Consider the following 19700-nt stretch of genomic DNA (forward strand, 5'->3'; position numbering starts at 1 on the left):
TTCAAGTCGGTTACTGTACATTGTACTTATCTACATTGCCGGGCCGGAAATTGAAAGTATTTTTCTTGTCGATAAAACATCTAAGTGCAAAGGCACAAAATGGATGGTTTACTTTTGTTCTATATACTCCCTTTCTTCCCAGTCTTTGCGTTATCAGAGCAACGGATTTATTTCATATTAGCGCAGGAGGCTCCATGGGATTATGCGCCAAGTGGAAAAAATCTTATAACTGACGATCAAACGTAAGTTTGTGTTTATTTTCCATGTGAAACATTTACCATAAACGTTTTTGTTTTTGTTTCTTTGGTTGTTTTTTATTCATGCGTAAACAATAATATAATGATTTACTTTTCCATAATCGCTTACATTGGTTTTTGGTTTGTTTTACTGAGACAACTGAGACATACTGTGCCAAGTAATACTAAAATTTTATGAAAAGTTTTTATTAATGAAAACAGTCGGCAAACACAGAAAATACTTTTGATTCAATTATTTGTGCTGAGGTAACGCCAGAGGGTGATTGAATGAAGGATATTCATAAGTGTTTTTTTCTAACCCATGATTTTAGGGAGGGTGCGTGCACACACGCCCGCCTGGAGACGGCCTAAAATGGGGATGATTGATTAATGAAAATTGCGGAAAATGTGTATTTCAACCAATTTTCAAATCATTTAGCCTTTTTTGTTTAGCGTATTGGATTTTTCATTAAAGTATATAGAAGCATTAATTCTGGGTTTATTAAACGAATTTCGGCAATACATTTTTTATCGATCTTATTATCAATACTGGCTTAAGAAAGTTCCTTCCTGGTTCCTATGACATGTCAATAACACTGAGATCATTTATTTTTTCTACCATAAGCCTTGAAATACCAACGCCATTGAAAGACTGGTTATGTTTGCATATAACTACCAATTACATAATTTAGAGGATAAATAGAAATCACTGAGAACTGTTTGTAGGTCGAATGTTTCATTTTTGACGTTTCATCGGTGTGTAAAAACGTTGACCGTAGCACATTTTAAACGTAAGTTCGAAATTATTACTTTATATTTCTTTTGTGTTTATTTTTCTTGTAAAACATTTACCATAAATGTTATTTTTTCCATGGGTAAAAAATAATAAAAGAATTTCCGTTTCCATAATCGCTCACGTTGTTTTTGTTTGTTTGTAATATTGACACAACTGGGACATATATGTACTGTGCCATGTGATAATTCTAAAATTTTGTGAAAAGTTTTTATTAATAAAAGACAGTCGGCAAACACAGAAATGATGAAACATTAAAAATGAAACATTCAATCCTTATAATTACATTTTACATATTTCTCTCGTTTTATTTCTATTTTATGTAAGATATGATCATGCATATAGAAAATAGGCAATACTACGCACATGGCACAATTTTATTTGATTTGTTATAACAATTATTAGGTTGTTATAACAAATAAATAAACTGTTTTGATGAGTTAATTAATTGAAATAACAAATTAGTGCACTGTTCGAACAAATTAGTAAATTATTATTATAAGTCAGTTTACTGCGCAAATTCAGTCTTGATTTGTTATAACAAATTAGTAAATTGTAATAACTAGTTAATAAATTTTTATAACAAGTCAATAAATTGTTATAACAACTTATTAATTGTTATAACAGATTAGTAAATTGTTTTAACAAAGTGGTAAATTGTTCAACGAATTGGTAAACGGTTTTATCAGCACTGGTCTTGCACGCCAGATTGCGAATAGACAGCAGCTCTCTCAATGAGCATCTGTACAGGCGAGGTCTGGTGGCCAGTCCGAAATGTATCTGCGGACAAAGAGAAACAAGCAGCCACTTTCTACTTGAATGGAACAATTACTCAGAGATTCGACGTAACACTATACATACTTTGAATTTCCATATCGATATTGACATTCTATTCAAAGGGTCTGATTCTCTAACTTTAGAATTTATTCTTAAAGGTGCAAACTTACATTTTAAAAAGTAAACGATTTGTCAATGCTTAATTGTGTATATACATACACCTCTTCGCATTGTGTGCTATCTTCTGTGCAATTCAACTCCTCAATACCCTTTTTGTGTACTTTCCTATCTATCCCTCGTCAATTTCGATACATATTCTTTATTCAACCCTTTCTCCAATAAATACTTGCAACAAAGATACATAATTATATAAAAACAAAAAACTAAACCGTTTTAACATATTAGTAAATTGTTAAAAGAAATTAGTAAATCGTTATAACAAGTTAATACATTGTTAGAACAAGTTAATTAATAATTTATTTAAATTGTTTTAACAAATTTAATGATTGCCCGATGTCAATGTTAGGTTCCATACAATACAAAGTGTTAAAAAAAAGTAGTCCACTTTATTGTGGGCGTGGCTTATATAAATAGCTCGAAGGTGGGTTCCATCGACAGTCACTCGTGAAACATTAGATCAGCGTATTTTCATGATATGCACAAGTAAATGTAATTATATCGAGGTATTCATCATTATATATAATTTAGGGAATAATCAGTTCGAGATAAAGACAATAGTAAGTCGTATACATATAGAGTCATTATTGGAGTACAGTCCTGGGGCACGGCCTAACCGAGGCAGTACGTCTTCAGATGTTAGTGGCGGATCAAGGGGGTTCTAGGGGTTGGACACCACCTTCTTAAATAGTTTTGTTAAATTCATGCAAAATTTTAGGCAATAAGGAGCAAATAACAGCCTGGACCCCCTTTTGTAAAACACTGGCTCCGTCCCTGATACCTATTTCGTCGTTATAGCGCATTCACAAGTAATTATTACCGAGGTACAATAATGAATACTTCTTTCTCAAATGTAGAATAGCCAATAAATATCTGGAACATTCACCTGAGAAGAAAAGACTGGGTCATGTCTACAGGAAGATTCTGTATAAGGAATACACCGACATATATTTTAACCAGATAAAATACAAACCAGACCACCACGGATTTATAGGGCCGGTCCTAAAGGTGGAAGTTGGGGATGAACTTGTGGTTCATTTTAAAAACAATGCTTCAACAATATTAACGATTCACCCGCATGGAGTTACGTATGACAAAGCAAACGAAGGTAAGATTCAAGTTAGGGAGAAGGGGCAATAATTTACCAGCGAGTATTTAATTAATTTAATGAAAATGTTATTTGTGAAGATTTCAATCCATAACGACTGAGAAATTAAACGAATTTCTGAAAATTCTTGCATAAAAGAACAAAAAAATTTCAACATTCACTTAATTTTGTACTTTTTTGTCAATTTCTGCATGGTCATATTTCTGGCAAAGAAATAGTGTCCTCACCAAATTTAGTTAATACGTTTATATTATTACATTGTTTATCGTATGTGAAATATAAAAATGTTTCTTGGGTGTGGACATAATTTTCTGGATATAAAAAACAACAAAATTTACCATTTTCAGCAGTTTTGTTTCTTTTTGCTTGTTTGTTAAATGACTTTTTTTAATAGTGTAATCGCATCCAGTGTGTTCCATGAAGTTATTTGAGTACCAATAAAAATATGAAGGAGGTTGAAGGAGTCAAGAAACAAACTGACTCGTTTTATAGTGAAAAACAAATGGTGTAAAATACAATTTATAACATAATACAACTAAACAGTTTTGACTAATTGCTTTATCCCTTCCCAAAACACAACAACAAGAAAAACAATAGGACTTTTTTTCATAAATGCGACTCTGTAAGAGATAATGTTGTTTAGAAAATTGACAAAAAGAATGACTTAAATCATCACCATTTTCTTTATTTGCAATATTCTTAGGTGCACATGTATTATGTGCTCGTTAAGTACACCTTTTTGATATTTTTAAAGAGCAATCAAGGGAACCAATATTCCATCAGAAATGATGGAAAAGAATGTAAAGAATGTAATCCATGGACAAAGACCAGACATGGAAAACAGACAAACACAACGAAGAACATAGAATAACCAAAATAATACATACAAAATAACAAAAGTAAATGAGCAACTCGGACTCCACTAAAAACTGGGAGCATGGACCAGGTGCACCGGTAGGGTAAGCGTCCTCTGTTTTTTTTTTCTAGAAACACCCGTTGAGTTGCTAAAAAAAAGTCGAGTCCAGGGTTGACGAAGGAGGAAAGGAAAAGAAAACCATAACACGCTGAACAAATACGCCAAAATAGGTTATTTTTGCAGTAATGCTATAACAAACAAATTCAAACTTTCAGGTAGTGTATATGATGGCCAGCCAGGTGTAAACCCAGGCGCTATCCACAGGTACGCGTGGAATGTTACAGAAGATAGTGGTCCTCCAATGGGTACTGGATGTGTCTCTCATCTTTACCACTCGAGTGCACAATATATCAAAGATGTCCATGCTGGATTGTTTGGGTTCATACAAGTTTGTGCAAGTTAGTATAATTAATATGTACTTCTAGATCGTTAAGAGTGCACTTTTTCAATAGGTACTGCTGAAAGTTAATATTTGTTATACATTAGCCTTTTTACTCTACTTACATCCAATTTCAGCTTTTATCAATGGACTGTTTGCCTTATACTAAAATATTTTATACATGGAATACATTATTAATTTTAATCTTCGTCTTCCGTTATGTTTATCTTTCAGAAGGAGAAGACGACAAGGGTTCTGGCAATAAAAGTCCATTTATTAAAGACTTGTTTCTTTTTGTCGGAATAAACGATGAAAATGAGAATCCTGCGTCAGTTACTTCCAACACAGACGAGGACACAAACAAAATGCATTCAATGAACGGCTACATATATGGTAATTTACCAAATTTTACCATGTGTGTTGGGGCCACTACCAGGCTTCATATCGGGTCTCTTAGCCATTCCAGAGATGTTCATGGGTTAAGACTTCATGGACATACCTTCGAATACAGAGAGAAAAGGTAAATATGTCTTGGGAGATACTAGAAAACAATAATATTTTTTGGGTTATATTTAACAAGTGTGGACACAGTCTGGTATTGCCCGAGGGCTAGCATGGACGCAGACTCATATTGACTGAAGAGCAAATTCGTTTCGTCTTGAAAGTGTTTTCATTGGCTAGGAAAAAAATGTGTTATTTAACAGCAATTTATGCCACGTTTATGTACTATATTAATGTTGAAAACAATAGGATCACTCGTCTAAGGCATTCAATTTATTGATAATGTCCTCTACATCAGCATCTTCAGTAAAGAGTATGTAGCAGGCATTATTTAATATGCGTTAGTGAATACTGCATTACCATATGGTTAAAGCAATAAGAATATATCATTCTTCTCTGACATGAAATATTTTTTTTGCGCATGCATTGCGAAATATCCAATTTTTGCAACTAATAGATCATATGAAAGTTTCATTTAATTCCATTTAGTAGTGTAGGAGGAGTAAAATTAAGATATGGGAACTCCTCTGCGTAAAGGAAGGATGGACACCTGTATCATTTTATCAACCCCCGCTGAAATTAGGGTTGAAATGATTGAGGATATTTCCTCTGCTATACATAGAGAAAATGGAGGGTACTTGTTTTTCGGAGTTGAAATCCTACATGTATTTCTCAGATACTCAGGTTTAGATTTATATATCACAAGACAAGTCATATACAAATACATTACAATGCTTCTTCCATAATGTTGTACTTGCATGGATGTGTTAAACTTTGCTACGTCATGTTAAGGAATCTGACCATTTCGTTTAATGTAGGTTTGTTATTTTAATTCTGGACAGTTTTATATATCTTGAGGAGAAGGAACGCAAAAAAACTTCTTGCAAGCAATAATTTATTTCAAGCAACAATTTCCTATGCATTTCGTCAGTATTGGCTCTTCAGAGACTGCAAATAAATGATAAAATAAGTGTAAGATGATATGTTATTTTATAACAAATGAATGTGTGAAATGGGTCCACACAATGAATTTCAATATGTTGTAGTTTTGTGTTGAGATTTTAAGACACTTTTGTGTTATAAATTACCCAAACACTTGGTGCCAGTTGAACTAGTAATATTATGCATGGAATAAACTAAAACATTTTGAAATTAATACATTATTTATAGTTAAAAATATAATTTAGATTATACAGTTAAATTTTAATTAGTTCAAAATGTACTTCAATGCAATTGATTGAAAAGATGAAACTGTCCAGATATAATGAGAAACATAACTCTGTATAGGACTCTATGTCAGAATTAACTTCTACTCAAATGACCTGGTAACACAATGATAACTACTTTGTAATTCCAAGAAAAATAACACATCTATACAGTGTATGTATACAGTTGAATCTTTGCACTTAAAATTAAAAAAAAATGTAAAATCCAATAAACCAGTAAAATGCGTCCTCTGGGACAGCACCATATAATTGCAGGGTTGAATCTTTGAAAAGTATGGACACACTATTCAAAGTTGATACTGCTTTGATTTTTGATTGCATTGACATAGGATGAGAATTTCACCATAATCAATATGGCCCTTTCTGGCCTTCATTTGGTTTAAATCAATCTGAACTTTCCTTTGGAGAAAGAAAATTTCTCCAGAATCAATGTGGTCCTTTCTGGCCCTCGTTTGGTTCAAATCAGTCCGAACTTTCCCTTGGAGAAAAGGCACATTGCGGTACAATTTCAAAGACATAAGTTCTATTTTACTCAAGTTATCTTCCAGACATCAGGGAAAATGCTTGTTTTTGACTCCTAGTTCTTAATCAGATCAAGTCACAACCTCCATAATGGCACCTTGTAGTACAATCTCAAAAATATCAATTTACATGTACCTGGTACTTAACTTTTCAGAAATACGGGAAAGGCTTGTTTCTGGCACTTTTTTTGGACCGTCATTTCTTAAGGGTTCAAATCTTAACCACCAATACCAGTCTAACCTTAGTGGTATAGAATATTGAAGAGCCATATCAGAGACACTCGTTCGCTTTTACTTGAGTTAAATCTATATTCTATGAAATGCTTGCTTTTGGCCTCTAATTCCCTAATGATTGAGGCCATGTCTCCCAAAATCAATACCAAACTTCGTTTTTGATTTGAACAACCAACTAATATTGTGTTTATAGACATGCACTGGCAACAGGGACTACAGTGTCAAATCATCATGTGACAGCAAATTTTCTAAGTCGTATAAAAACACAATTAAACAAATTTTATTACAAATTGGTGGAAGAGTTTTCAAGTAATTGTGTGTAGTGTGAACAAAGACAGGGTTCTTTTATCTTGAAAACTATACATATTACTTGTAGTACATGTTGTAGTTACATGTATAGATAGATAACCATTTCAGTTGGTAATATGATTCCTATCATAGGGCAATACAGCTATGGTCAGTGTATCAGGATAGGCCTGTGTAAAATAAAAAAAGTTCTGTTGTAACAAATGATATAGTAACTAGATTTCTATCATTGCCAGTTAGGGAATTAAGGCTGTTCAAAGTTCCTTTTTATAGATACATAAAAGAAAATGATACGTGTACTCTTACTAAGACTTGCGAATCTGGGTCATTTAATTGCTTCTAATAAATTGTACACATGTAGTAACATGTAGCATAAATATGTGGAGATTTTTGGCATTTTATGAACGCTTGTTTATAAAAATGTCTGCTTGATAGTGCATGTTTATACTAGACAGAATTAAATCCTTGTAATGACTTGATTACTAACCCCTTCCCTTGTGGAACAGGCAACATAGCAATTGATTTCCTGCAATAATAATTCATGAACGGGTTTTCTATCTATAGCTACAAGTATTATGGACCCGAACATGTATCTCCAAAAACTGCCAGCCCCTCTCCGTGGTCTTTCCCTTATGTTATGAACTGTCATTTTGTAAAGGCGGATCCGGCTATTCCGGTACGTTTTACAAACCTATAAGTTATGGATCAACCATTTGATTTTAATGGGGAGGGGGCAAGGACCAAATTTTGTGTCTTGGATTTTTTTTGGGTATAATTTCTGACCTGACATCTAATTTTTTCAAGCCTATCCTGGATGCATCCTGGATTTTTAATATAACCATACATTATTGTCCAAATTTGATCCTAGCTCATTATAAAATCGAATGGTTGCTCCCTTATATGTTCCATTAAGTGTTTAATCAAAACTCTCCGATATAAACAATGACAAAATCTTACCTTGACAAACTTAATGGTTTCTGTGCAAATGATAAAGTATTTGTGTCATCTAATATATAGTATATTTTGTTTAATTAACCAAACATTGATAAATTATCGATCGGCCAGAGGTATCCAATATCAATTGTGTTATTCTTCACAAAATTGTGACTAAGTGTACAATATACTTTGTTTTTATGCAGCATATTGGCATGGCAGTGAACACTGAAAGTAAAAGACGCTAAAATCTAAGTTTTTTTTCAGATATGATACTGTTTCAGTCTATCCAGGGGTATCTACAACAGTTGAAGTCACGCCAGCAGAACAGGGGAAGTGGTTGTTGTCTTCAACATCTAAAAATCATATCAAAGGTAAAGCAATGTTTATCTTAATTAACAGACCTTTTCGTTCGTATTAACTGTAGATATTATTTGCGCAAGCCCAATTTGTTTCCTTCCGGGATTTTTTGTTCCTATCCCTAGCCATACATCTCTCACGCATGCTCATCGACTGTTTAGACAAAAAAGTTGTTGAAAAAGTATTTGTTTAAAAAAATCTAATGAATTGTACTGTGGTGCCTTGTTTTTTTTGGCGGGGCGTGTAGTCCAGCATAAAATGAACGTGGACGGACATTATTACATTTGTCATTCTAGATCGATAACAGCCTTCTTTGCACACGCACTTCACTTTTTAAATTGAAAGAAATTTCTCTTTTTCAATGACAGCTGGCATGCAGGCAATGGTTACTGTCGAGGAATGTGGTGAAACAAGACCGATTATACAAGCAGACGGAGAAATCCGCGAGTATTATATAGCTGCAGAGGAGTTAAATTGGGAAGGTAGAAAAAGGTATATATAACTTGGAGCAGTCAAGACAGCTATTTTCTAGTTGTGTTGTTTATCAATTCAAGAATACAACTAGCAGTTTCTGCAATTATAAGCAAAATTGTTGTAGTATTTTCGTTTCCTCTTTGATCACAAAATACACTCATCTGAGATGGTTTATCGGACTTAGAAGATTTATGATGCCGAAAAAAAAAAAAAAAACCAGAAGAAATTTTTGCTATATGTTTTTCCGTGTTCCATATACAATAGTTCATAAAATTTGTGAAATGAATTTATCAGTATTAATTTTGAAGACGGAAGAAATATCACTTACATAGTTCGTCATTTTCTTTGATTGTGAAACGAAACATTCATCATCAATTGCAGAGCTATGTTCACTGGTTACACGAACAGAGCATTCAGAGAAAAGAGCACGAGAGACTCGTCTACTTTGTACCTCGGTGCCTTAGGTCCATTAATAAATTCAGAAGTTGGTGACGTCATTAAGATTGTTTTTTACAACAAACTGAATGAAAGTTTGGCAATCACACCGACTGGTCTGAGAACCAACAAACAGTATGAAGGCATTAACTATAATGATGATATCATAGGTGAGAATAAACGGAGAGAAAATATGGCCTGTATTTTTCTTTTATGGTTTATTTTATTTATTATTGAAATTCTCATGTTTCCAAAACAATCTTTATTTTTTTTTTCAAATGCGAACATTTGTTACAATAGGCAACATATGAAGAAAAATCCACAGTCTTTAATTGTTATCTTCTAGCTCTTTGTAAGACAGTTCTTAACTTCACAGACATCATCTTTTATTCGGGTCATACAATATTATATCACACTTGTTAAAATAGATTTTTCTTTTTTTTTCTTTTTTTAAGATAAAGTTCTGACAGAACCGGGTGAAAAGAGGACTTATTTCTGGTTTATTCCGGAGTATATGGGGCCCAGTACGGGGGATGATGATTGTATCCATAAGTTTTATTCATTGGTTTACCAGGACGAACTTACTTTATGTGGTCCAATCCTTGTTTGCCGTCAGAACAAATTAAACGAAAGAAGCAAAAAGGCATGCTACCTAAATGAAATTTTATTATTATTAAAGTACTCATTCTATGTTTCCGTGACAGTTACAAAACCGCTCTACGGGAAGTCACTTTGAAACTTTAGAGATTGCTAACAGTTATTCTTTTGAAGTTTATGTGTAGAGAGTTTCTCCCATACAAATTTTGATAGCATTTAAAGTAGGTCACAAAAGTAGTAATCAGCTAATCAGTTTTTCGGTTGCGGCCACAAACAAAAACCAGTTTCATCTAAGCATCAAATTCTTGTTATGGTCTTACGTTTATCAAATATATTGTTTCATTTGAAGTTGACTGGTAAAAAGGATATCTTCCTCTATATCATGGAAAACTCCAGGAGGAAAATAGGCAAGTACAAACCACTTAGATCTGAAGTAGCTACATGTTAATCCCTTGTATTAAAAATGTTTAAGGTTTCTCTATGATAATTAACTAAGAACACTTCAAGTAAGTTTCCTCGCAAGTTGACACACTTTTGTTCGCAACTTCAATTTAAGTTATTGCAGTCTTTCAATTTCTAATAGGCTTGGTTTGTCCTCAATGAATGCTAATGACCGTGCGGTTGTAGCAAAAGATGTCCGTGAACCAATTTTCCTGCGACAAAAATAATGAATTGCAGAACTAACTGATGTTAAGCGTTTTTGTTTTTTTTTGTTTTTACTAATATAGCTTAGACATTGCCATTGTGGATTTTTGATGAATTACTCGTTACAATTGATTTGCATACTTAAATAAAGGGCGCGAGTTTTTTAGTGAGCACAAAGAAAATTCCAATAAATAAACAAATGCGTATTCTCCCTTTTAGATCTTAACGGATATGTCGGAGGCCAAAACTTTCCAAGAATCCCAATCTGTACAGATGAGCACTACAGAATTCACATGCTGTCGTCCACATTTAATCCACAAACGCTGTTGAATCGGGGTGATCCTTTCTTGGTTGAAGGCTCAGTTACATCCACAGTTGGTTTGATTCCACATGTTCCTGTCAGTGCTACCATAGTAACCTCAAGGGAAGGTGAGTAGGCTAGCGAATTGTTTATGTAGTTACTCATACTTTGTGTAAATAGTTACTCTTTTCAGTGGCGGATTCAAGGTGGGCTCCGGAGATAGGAACCACTCTCTTGTTAGAAAATTTTGTTTTTATGTGAGTACGCGATTGTCTTGTGATTTTTGTTGCTATGTACAACCTTGTTAACTACTGATAGGAGTTTGCCTTCTGTGTAAGTGCTTCTACTTCGTGTTGATAGATAATGATTTTTATTGGGTTTTTATATGGCAAGATCTTGGAAAACCTTAAATCGGTGGTATTTTCTTTTAGCCTCTCTACTAAAGACGGAGATTTTGATTTACCGTCCATGTACTGGATTCTAAAACCTCCACAAGAATCCATACATTTACAAATTTACCGATAGGAAATATTATATCTTTTACTGACCTTATACAAGATGGGATGAATGATCAAAAGCTAAACATGGGCAACCAGTTGCGTAACATAGGCAACAGTTGAGAAAATAACGATTGTGATTGGTCAGGTCACTGGTTTGGTTGAAATGTGGATGGGAATTCGCACAAGGAACGGGATGGCAGCTCTTTTAAATAGGCACACATGAACAATAGAAAAAGAAAAGAAGAATGAAATGTTATTATTTATACTTAGAGGGGAAAGTAACTTAAAAAGACATTACAATCTTGTATATGTTTCAAGATATTTTCGATGAAAAGTTACGATCAGCAACATTTCTCGGGCTTTTTCGTAACTACAACTGTATAAAAATAATCAAAATACCAATGGTTTCATTATAAAAAAAATGCATAAGGTTTCATTTTCAGCATTAGATAAATCTTAGAGACTTCTAGCTTTTTAGAAAAGCTATATATATATATCACTTGAGATAACAACAATCCATCAAGTTGATGTTGCAGGAAAAATTGAAATTGAAAACTTTCCTCAGAGAACAGTTCGCGGATCTTTTACTGCTGCTATATGTGATGGGAGTAAACAAGAGGCAATTTTCTCGAACAGTTCGAAGACTAATTATTTACTCATAACCAAGTCTCGTTGGACTTACAACAGAAATTCAAGGCAATGGAAAGGGTAAGTTGGGGCAGCTTATTTTGACACTGTGGCGAAAAGCTCAGCATTTTTTACCGTTTTCTTCCATAGTCTGTTATAATATATCATATTTATTTTTTTTTAAATTCTTGTAATGTTTGATTGATATATTATAGGCGCCATATATCGGAAAAATATCCGATTCGAATAAAAATAAGGAGAGCAATCTTTCCACGAATTCATCAGTAAATCATTTACATTACCGTTTACCGACTTATCATTACAGTCGAACTTCACTCGCTCGAACTCGGATGGCTCGAACACCCGGGATTTCTCGAACACAATTCAAAGTACCAAAATTTTCTCCTATATAATCAATATAAATAACCTTGGGTTTCTCGAACTTCGATTTCTCGAAAACTCGAACTGACTAGTCGGTCCGTTCGGTAATAAATCTCAGAGAGTAAACCTCACTAACTCGAACTCATCAGCCATTTTGTCAGCTTGGGTAATAAAAGGTGTGAAAAACTGAAACCCTATCATTAATCAGTGTCATTTTAGTTAATTACCGGTAATATTTAAGTCATCACTAATTAGGTAGTTTTGATAAAACTGATTGAAGTTCGAGAATGTTCCGAAGTCGATATGATGAAACGATGAAAGAAAATCGGATGAAAACAAATTATTGACCAATGAACCCGCACTCTGGACGTTTTTAAAAGAAAATACAGCATTTTTAATGTCCGTAAATCAACATAATCTTCCGAAAGCGAATGAAAAAGATTCACGAACTAACACAACTTCGGAGGAAGTAAGCAATTTCTAACGATAAAGTCGAACTCGGACCGCCAACGAAAGAAATCCGGGAATATACGAACTTCAATTTTTCGAACTCCCGATATATTTCAAAGTAAAGAGTAACACTTCCGATAATCCAAAGTTTAGTAAACACAAATGTATCAACTGAGTTATAATCAAGGAATGTCTATACAAAACCAGTGAAATATTCAATTCTGTTAAAACTATAAAAAAAAATATAACGGCATCAGCACTTAAACGTTGTGGAATATACAAACTATATGGGCGGCGGGGAGGGCAAAACCTAACCAAAAAAAAATAATTTAGAGACATATTAAAATGCAATAAGATCAATTACTATAAATGCGAACAACAAAAATTTGAGTGACCATTCTTGTCATAAATAATGTAATTACGACATTAATGGCCACTCATATTTTTGTATGTTCTCATGAAGGTGTGACGTAGCAAGAAAGTAAAGCAGTGTGATCTGACGTTAATTCTCGGTTTCCTGCGCCACCTGGCGTTCATTATAAATTGTGTCCATTAATTTTGCAATGACGTATGTTAACTTTGCATTGATGTCTGTTTTACAAAAGAAACAAATAATTTAAATTTGACCGTGAGTGTTGTTTGTATTTATAGTAATTGATATTTGATTTGTATTTTTATTTGTTTCTGAATTAATTCTTTGTTTTGTTTTGATGTCTTTTTATTTGCCTTATCTGTCGTCCATAAAAGTGGCCCCTTAAGATTTACAAAGCTTCTATTTTGAAAAAAAATATCGTACGTTTGTGTTTGTTCACATATGAACAGCTGGTATATTGAAAAGGGAAAAAAAAACGTCACAATATGTTTTATGCGTTTACAAGAAGGTGCTGACGCAATTCTTTACTTCGCAAGACATTGATGGAATATGCAACAACAAAGTATGGAATGATTGACTCGGCGGTTGTTTGTTTTATTAAAAAAAAAACATAGGTTCGTTTACCCTACCAGTGCACATGGTCCATGTTCGCACGGTTTACTTGTCTTTAAGTGTAAGTAAAACTTTCTTTGTATATCTCTTCACTAGTTATTTGTAATATGTCACAGCTACTCCGATTTTGGGATTAAAGATCTCTCTGATACCAGGGTTACCCTTAATTTGATTTGTATGTTTTAGCTCGTATCATTTACAGGAATCAAAACGGTAAACCTGACGACAAAATGGAGCCAGTGTATGACAAAGCATACATTTTGGCAGTGTATTCAGATTTCAAACGTCGACAGGTTCGACACCCTTCCCAGGGCAATGTTGGGCATTCATTTTTTGCTACAGTCGGTGATACTATATCTGTAGGTAAGACATTGGATGGTAAAGGCAAGATTAAGATTTAAAATGATTTTAAAAAAATCAATGTAGCAAGGGCTTTTGGCAACGTTGACTAATTTGACATTTATCTAAACATTTCGATGACGAATTAGGTCGCAAACTGCCGGTGCTTTTTTTTTTTAGAATTGCAAGTTTTTTGTTGTTGTAAAAGACCAGGTACTGGTAATTTTTAAAGGCATGGAAAACAATAACAGGAGCGGAAAAATCTCGTAGTGAAAGATTTTTGTCACATTACATCAAAAAGATATAATTACCCTATGTATTTGAAAAAAAAATCGGAGAAATGAATTTTTCACCGCGGCACTTCGTTATATACTGATTATCGATATTTATCGAAAGCTCACAGGTCTACACTACCATGGAACTACTCAATTTTTTCACCTGGCCTTTTGACTGAAGTGAACCCAGATGCTTTTGAGTGGAAAGTACCGAAAAGAGTTGGTCCAGGCCCAGCCGATCCGGATTGCATATCCAAAGTATGTATGCTCTTGTAAATCTGTGTAAGGTACTGGTATAGTAAGTTTTAGTTTTCCTCTGTGTTCTATGTGGTTGATACGCATATTGTATATTTAACATGTCGTGGTCTGGTATTTTGAACTTTAGCTTCGTAGGATCTTCAATGCTTTTGTAAATACCTGGTATAGTAAAATTTATATTGAAACTTCAACCCATTTATTAAATGAAATTGTGTTCATATCAAAATCAATATATTTGAAACAATGAAACCCTTCAAGAGAGCGGTGTGAATTCTAGTGAACTTCATATAGTGGTATCTAGACCTGCGTAAATCAGCGGTACTCATATACGTAACATTGTTAAATCCTTCTCATTTTTGACCAAACTAATTTTTAGTAAAGATGATGAGAGCTGTGTTCAAACAAGGTATACATGTATAATGGTTGAATCAATATGGAAAAAATAAGAATTTTGATAAAGGCTTACTTTGCTTTCGGTGGAAAAAAGACTTGAATTTTTCAAAGTGCTGAGATGAAAATATGGAAATAATAATTTTAACAATTTGAGAAATTAAAAAAATATGGTTAATAGACGTTACTTTAAAGGAAAACGTTGGAAATCATATTCAAAACGAAGTGAAAAGAATGACGCAAATTTCACAGCCATTTTCATAAAATTCAACTAAAATTATGTTATGTTTGTCTTAAAGAAGCATAAACAGGTCTGTTCTGCGTGAAACTAATATAAAATTGTACATTTCAGACCTACTTTTCGTTGGTAAACACAGAAAAAGACATCGCCTCAGGGTTGATTGGCCCTTTCATTGTATGTAACAAGACAGTTGATTCCAAACAGCACACAATTTTGTTCCTCGGTGAAGTCGACGAAACAAAAAATTGGTTTATCAATGACACTATTCGGTCGTACAATCGTCGTACTCCGCCGAGTGAAATGAGCGATAATTTTATTAACAACAATAAGATAAATGGTGAGTTAGTAATAAAAGAAATCGGTTGATTCGGTTGTACACACAATAAATCTATTATTTTAGAAATACAATTCTTGCATAACGAGTCGTTTGTATATACATCAATTACGAAACTAAAACTAATCAAAGTACTCATGTACTGCATCAATTTATATCGATCGTTTGAATTTTTACGCCTCAGATAATCGTCAAATTTCAAAATAGGGTATAAAAGGAAAGTTCGAAGAACGAATTCCTTAACACAAGCTTATTGTTGTAAATGGTTGATATCATATTGAATTCTTGGATTAATTTTTAATTTAATCATTCTGATTACGAAGGCCATTAAAAAAAATCTCACACCAAAATTCACGATGCATCGTTGCAGTGCACCAGTTCGCGTTATATTCAGGTTTGATGTCGGTTTACATGAAACACCTTGATAAATGAACACAAACTCTTTGACATATTGCATATTGTAATCGAACTAGAAGGCGTAATACTACCATTTCATGCCTCTACTACTTTCTATGTTAAATTCAGCTATTTATAAGGCTCATAGCCAATTTTACATGAGTACAGATAGTGCTGGAGAGGTTTCATTATCATGGGCACCCTTTATCTTAACTCTCATAAAAATGTCAACATACCTTTAAGTTATGTGCCTTCTAAGAAAGAACCGTAAATTTAAAGTAGCCAGGTGCAGAAATCACTACTTTCGTTTTGAAATTTAGTCATATCAAGGGCATAGTTTTTGTCCGGAATTATTTTACCCACACTTAGAAAAGAAACTGTAGTTTTAAGACTACTGCTGATTCACTCAGCTTTTAGATGATACTAAGTTTTATATCTCTACTTAACTATGAGAAAAATTTTATACAATCTTAGGACTACTTCATGTCATTTCGAACTACTTTCTTATATGTGCAGGCGAATGGTTCTCGAAACAGGGGTATTATACCTGTAACTACTAGCAGGCCTTTCCCAGTTAATAAATTTTCAAGTCGAAATTCATTTTATCGACCTCTAGGTCGAATCTGTCTGTCAAAAAGTAATCCAGGGAACAAAGATTCTAGCGGAAATCAAAAGAATGCTATCCAAGGACAAATACCAGAAATGGAAAACTGACACACCAAAACGATACAAACAAAGTAACAAAAGTAAAAGCGCAACTAGGACTCCACTAAAAACAGGGAGCATGGACCAGATGAACCGGTAGGGTAAGAGTCCACTGCTTTTCTAGAGACAACCGCCGATATCACGAGGCGGTAACTGTAATAAAAATACACGATACATTGTGTAATACATCAAGATAGTTTCGGGGCTTATACGACCTTTTTGTTAAAAGATTGGCAAAAATGAGCACAACATAATAGCTTGGAACAGGACGTGTATTCCCTCCCTGGAACCTCTTTCTTTATACAAGTTTCTTGATCGGAACCACTGCCACATTTTTGTAAATACTTAGTGTATGAATCCGCCAGAGTCTGCATCAAATATCTGAATACAGTTCGTCCAATTGGTACTCAGCATATCTCTTTATATTTCATTTCTATGAACGATGACTATTTATAATCTCGCAGGGTTTTCATTTCTAGTTAAACATCAAAAGCTTTATTATGCGTCTACAGGGATTTATATATTTAACACCTTGGCGTCTTTAACTAAGAATAAAGCATCTATAGGCAATTTTAATACATCGACAGTGAGCGATTGGTTTATTTGGGTAAACGCATAGAAATAAAAAGGTACTGATAAGAGGTTAGATGTCAACTACTTTTAATTGAATCATTATCAATTCAACCAAATTAAATTAGCATATTTAGTTCGCAGTAAAAGTTGTTTATTCGGTTTGTTTATTGGCGTAAACAGCATCGAATTAATTATGATGTATTAGAAATACCTATAAAGTGTACCTAACTATCTGCATTTGAACCTTAACAATGTAAGCCAATGGGACTATTGTCCTGCGGTAGTGCAAGATAATTGCAGATGCTATCAGGCTTTACAAATCTAAAGGCTCTGGCGACTGCTATATCAATTCTGATCTTCGATCTAAATTGATAAAAATGGGCTAACAAGAACGTACTCAAGGTTCACAGCAAAAAATTTCGTGTGGAAACAAAAGAAAATTGGAAAAATTGTCAGCAATTAAAGCTCACTTAAGCACCATTTGGTCAAAATGTGAACAACACCGAACAGAAAGCTGATGTCGCTTCTGTCAGAAATCGAATACCACGATATGGATATGGCATGCCTATAAAAATCCTCTAGCAAAATTGTAAATGGTTATGATAAGCACTGTGACAAAACGTTGTAGACTGATGAACGAACAGATGGATACCACGAACGCTAAATACCTCACACAAAGCGGGAGTGTAAATATATAGAAAGGAAACAACGGTCAATATGAAAATTCTAAATAAAAACAAGGGATCATTCCTAAATGCCTTTAGAGTGTTCTGATACCAAAAACTTATTCACAATACATATGGTATTTTCTTCTGTTTTATTATTTCAGCTGTAAATGGTTATAGTGATGGGACAATAAGGGGTTTAACTCTCGGAGCTGGGACTCAATTTATTCACTTATTTAATATCGGGAGCAAATTTGAATCGATTCACTTGTCCGGTATAGGTTTAATGAAGACAAACAATCTATATATTAACAACGATGTGGTCGGGTTACATCCGGGTACCAGTGTAACAGTCAGAGTTTCACAGTCAACGACCGGTAACTCGCTCCTGAGCAGCCTAGGAACTGATCGCCACTGGAACAATTTACAGGCATTTATAAATGTTCCGCCCACATCGTCTGGGGCCAGTTAGTTATTTTGGTCATTGTATTTTATAATTAATTGGTTCTCATTCTGGTTATTCTAACATTTTCGACAAAATTATGATTAAGGAAGGTCAACTGGTTAATGTATGTAAATATTTCGTCCACAAAGAGGGTATAAAAATACATCTCAGAATTTCTAAGATGAAATTAAACACTCCGAACATTTCCAACTTTTTTTTAAAAATTCCAGTTCCCATGCTTTCTGCACAAATTAGAATCCGGACACTCCTGGTGTAAGAAAAAACATCAAATATATGTCAACAAGCTTTGTGTTGAGTGGATAAGTACTATTTCTATGCTGTATTTATTTTCACTGCTTATTGTTTTCTTCTTTTTCATTAAATAAAAATTTTGACAATTAAAGTAATGATGTCTGATTTACCACATTCAATAAGATACTAACATATTTTAACATTTTCGTTATTTACAGAGGTAAGTGCTACGAGGCTTCCTTTTTATTGAAGAATTCGAGTATATCAAACACACACAAAACAATTTTCAGAATCCATTGATGTTATTCCATTCCATAGCATGAACACGACAAGTTATTAAGCAAATATTTTAAGGCAAAAATAAACGAACTTTTCGTGCATGCATACATGCCATTGGTTGGTGCTATCAGATTCAGTCACTCCTTTTGATATTGTTAACCGGAAATGAAAGCCTGAAGTTTAGCGCGCTATAAAAAACCGGAAATTATTGACTGTAATTGAAGCTTTAAGTTTGCGCGCTGTAAAACCTTGTTTCACCCACTATTTTCATCGGAAGGGCTTGTACCAAGTCAGACCCATTACAGTGGTTTCCAACATTGAAGTTTTTTGTGTTGATATTGCCATTTGTCATACGGAGTTTCCTTTTCGACTATTCATTTTGAATACTGTCTAGAGTTAATCAGACTTTGTAATTACCTTTCAAGTTACAGATCATGTTCGAATTTTGCACCAGTTCATTATTTATCCGCTGACTTATGACCCTTGGACTTAAAACATTAATGCAAAAAAACTTTTTCCCACTTGTTTCATAATGCTTGTAGAAATTCACTAAATATTTGGTAATTTATTTTACAATGACAAGTTACACATCAAGCTCGAATTTTGTTCCGGTTCGTTATTTTTGGTTCATAACACTGAACATTTAATGCGATAGAAAACCACAAGAACTTACAGTTAATTTTCAG

General features: G+C 33.7%; 1 protein-coding gene and 1 long non-coding RNA gene across 2 annotated transcripts; one reads left to right on the forward strand and one right to left on the reverse strand.

Moving 5' to 3' along the window:
- The first annotated feature begins 38 nt into the window (after window positions 1-38).
- Window positions 39-18886, forward strand: LOC148620935 (hephaestin-like). The gene is made up of 15 exons (XM_088574836.1): window positions 39-242; window positions 2841-3091; window positions 4223-4405; window positions 4621-4906; window positions 8375-8481; window positions 8836-8959; window positions 9323-9546; window positions 9832-10019; window positions 10323-10380; window positions 10838-11047; window positions 11956-12127; window positions 14065-14225; window positions 14598-14734; window positions 15477-15702; window positions 18203-18886. The coding sequence occupies exons 1-15, from the start codon at window positions 100-102 to the stop codon at window positions 18508-18510; spliced, it is 2778 nt and encodes a 925-aa protein (XP_088430962.1). The 5' UTR covers window positions 39-99; the 3' UTR covers window positions 18511-18886.
- Window positions 5766-8597, reverse strand: LOC148620936 (uncharacterized). Its single transcript, XR_015921036.1, has 3 exons — window positions 8512-8597; window positions 7261-7344; window positions 5766-5835 (listed from the first exon to the last, which is right to left on the reverse strand). It is a non-coding gene; the product is annotated as an uncharacterized LOC148620936 (long non-coding RNA).
- Window positions 18887-19700: the final 814 nt, after the last annotated feature.

Source organism: Perna viridis, chromosome 3 (assembly GCF_037379345.1).
Source record: "Perna viridis isolate PV_CMFRI_1.1 ecotype Kerala chromosome 3, ASM3737934v1, whole genome shotgun sequence".
In the NCBI taxonomy this organism is placed as follows: domain Eukaryota; kingdom Metazoa; phylum Mollusca; class Bivalvia; order Mytilida; family Mytilidae; genus Perna; species Perna viridis.